This window comes from Myotis brandtii, unplaced genomic scaffold, assembly GCF_000412655.1.
Source record: "Myotis brandtii unplaced genomic scaffold, ASM41265v1 scaffold486, whole genome shotgun sequence".
Lineage (NCBI taxonomy): Eukaryota > Metazoa > Chordata > Mammalia > Chiroptera > Vespertilionidae > Myotis > Myotis brandtii.
Window position 1 is genome coordinate 781,169 of NW_005368569.1, and position 2,841 is coordinate 784,009.

At 56.4% G+C, this 2,841-nt stretch overlaps 1 protein-coding gene across 1 annotated transcript in view; it reads left to right on the top strand.

The window, feature by feature from the left end:
* Nucleotides 1-8: 8 nt before the first annotated feature.
* Nucleotides 9-2,841, top strand: part of FBXL8 (F-box and leucine-rich repeat protein 8) — a 3,504-nt gene continuing 671 nt past the window's right edge. Inside the window, exons 1-4 of the mRNA XM_005876454.2 lie at nucleotides 9-103; nucleotides 961-1,068; nucleotides 1,752-1,946; nucleotides 2,525-2,836. Coding sequence (XP_005876516.1) covers nucleotides 1,795-1,946; nucleotides 2,525-2,836 — 464 coding nt within the window. The 5' untranslated portion in view covers nucleotides 9-103; nucleotides 961-1,068; nucleotides 1,752-1,794. The remainder of the gene's footprint in view (nucleotides 104-960; nucleotides 1,069-1,751; nucleotides 1,947-2,524; nucleotides 2,837-2,841) is intronic.

Here is a 2,841-nt window from a genome sequence, read left to right on the forward strand (position 1 = left end):
CTGCCTCGTCCGCCCCGGCGTCCCGCCCCCGGGGCTCCTCGCCCATTGCTCTCCACCGCGAGTCCCCAGCCTGTGGGCAAAGCCCACCCGGTCCACTGAGCAGGTAAGACACTGGCGTCCGAGGTTAGACGGCAGGAAACACTGCCCGCGGCCAGGGACCTCGGGGACTTGTGGCTCTAACGAGACCACAGGGCTCCAGGGCGAGAGAGCTGCCCCGCTTCCTCGGGCAGGAAACAGACGGGTCAACTAGGGACGTCCCCTGGGGACCAGAATTTTCGGGTGCTTTCTGGGGGGTCGAGCTCGATGATCTCTGATCTCCGATCTCTGCGGCTCCCGGCCACTCAAGACGGGGCGCCGGTGGGTCCCCCAGGTGGAAGCCTGATCGAGGGTGTCTGAACTTCCAGGACACACGCGCGAATTCCAGCAGGAAGCGTTAGTCTGGAAAATACGGGAAATCGAAAACTGGCAAGTGGTGTGGAACGTTGTGTATGAAAACCTTCAAGCACCTTAAAATAACATTGGCCACTTAAAAGAGGATGCACACTTTTCCAACAACGCCCGTCCGGGAAAGGCCGCGCTCGGGGGTGGACCTGCGGAATCCCAGCTGAGTCTGGGAGCCTGGACTGCCCTGGGGTCAAGATCGGAACTTGAACCCAGAGCCCCAAGCTTTCCTCCCACTAGTTTCTCATTGGAAGCACCCGGGACGTCTTCCCCGCGCTGGGAGGACGGGAAAGGGCATTCCCCTCTCTAGGCGGATTCAGCGGTGCCCAACCCGCTCCTCCGCTTCCTGATTGGCTCTGGTCCCTGTCAATTAAAAGTCTTCCCTAATGCTCCCGCCCTATTAACCCTATTGTCACTCTCTAGGGACCGGCGAGGCTAGTAGGGGGGTTATCTCCTTGGGACCTGTAGAGTCCACCGGCGCCTGTTGAAATTCAGATTCCTGGACCCTCCTCTTTCCAGAGAGACTGATTTAGTCGATGGGGCCGCGGATTCTCTATTGGGAACAAATGTCGGAGTGGTTCCGGGCCCCTCGCAGTCTGAGAAGCCCTCATTTCAACGGCCCTCCAGGTAGGGCTTGGGCCCAGTCCTTCCCTAGTACTGAGGGTCCAAGCTGGGAAGGAAGCAGTTCAGTGACCCCTGAAGACTGGCCTGGGCAGCTCTGAGTATTATGTAAAGGGAGGCAGGGGGAGGGGAGGTGGGCTGTCTGAGCTGGATGGGAGGACCAGGTTGCTCAGAGTCAGGGCCTATGCTGTCGCCTTCCAACCTCTCTAGGAAAGACTTTAGTAACTGGGAGGACGATCAGAGAGCACTGTCTAAAACCTGGGCACTTGGACTTTATCAACTTGGTGCATAGATCGTGCTTGCTTTCCTTGTAATACTGTATAAAATGGGGATTTCCCCCCCAACAAGTGATAATGTAGTTTAAAGGAGAATCAGATGTTCTCTCTTTCCCTTCTAAATGAGAAAATAAATCAGAAATCCTTCAGCATCCAGGGCCGACTTCATGAGTCTGAGACCTGTGCAGTAGCACAGGGCCCCATGCTTGGTTTGATGACTTGGTTAAATCCTCTGCGTGTCACTGGATGGAAGTTCTTAAACATGTTTTGAACGAGTACTGCATTTTCATTTTGCACTGGGCTCCACACATTGTGTATTAGCTCCTGGGCCACAGGTATTTCCATACATGGGCTCTGGTGTTCTCCTCCACACTCTGGCTTTCCGGGGCCCAGGGACACTCTTCTCTCTCGAAGCCAGAGCTGCTGGGAGCCTCACAGCCCCCACCCCACGCCAGCAATGGCTGAGCCTGGAGAGCAGCTGCCGGAGGAGGTGCTGGCGCTCATCTTCTGCCACCTGCCCCTGCGGGACCGCGCTGCCGCCGCCAGGGTCTGCAGAGCCTGGGCTGCTGCTGCCATCTGCAGCGCTGTGTGGCACGACACGACCGTCAGGTGAGCCCGTTCCTCCCCTCCTTCCTCTTGCCACCTTCCAGTCTTCTCCCTCTCTCCGTGGAGTCTGGGGGTTGGGGAGATTCAGTGAATCCCTGTATTAAAAAGAATAATAATTACGAACGTTTATTGACTGCCTACTATGTACCATTGTTATAAGTGCCTTACATATATTAATTAATAGATAGTATTATTATTTCCATTGCACAGATGGAAAATTGAGGCAGAAAGAGTTAAACACTTCCTGCAAGTCACTCAGCTAGAGTGTAGCAGAAGCGAGTGTGAACTTGGCTATGCATGTCTCCTTAGAGACCACTGAGAAAACCCAGTTCCTAAAACCCTGGCTCTCCATGCCAGGGTTTCAACTTGCATCAGATGTATCTGAAGTCTTCTAAAGGGATAGGGTGGGCGTTCCCTCCCAGCATTAGCGGCTAGTTTGGGGTCAGGGGTCAGGGAGGTGTGTGGGTAGGGAGCAGAAGGGGATGGTAGTTGGAATCCAGGCCCAGGGATGGGTAGAGGAGGCTTCTTTTCTGCTGTCGGGGACACAGCCCATGCTTTTTCTCCACCGCTCTAACCCCAAGTTGCTACTGTGAGCGAGAAGGCATGCTGCCACCATATCTGTCAGCCTGCCTGGACCACATTCGCAATCTGCGGCTGGAATTTGAGCCATCGAAGGAGCCGAGCCGCCGGATGGCCACGGAGCTGCTGACCGCACTGGCAGGCCGTACCCCAGGACTTCGAGGCCTGCGCCTGGAGTGTCTCGGAGAGAAGCCGCTCTTCGACGCGGGCCGCGATGTCCTGGACGCCGTGTCCGCCATCTGCCGGGCCGCTCGCGAATTGCGTCACCTCGACCTGCGGCGCTTGCCCTTCACTCTAGACGACGCGCTGGTGCTGCGGG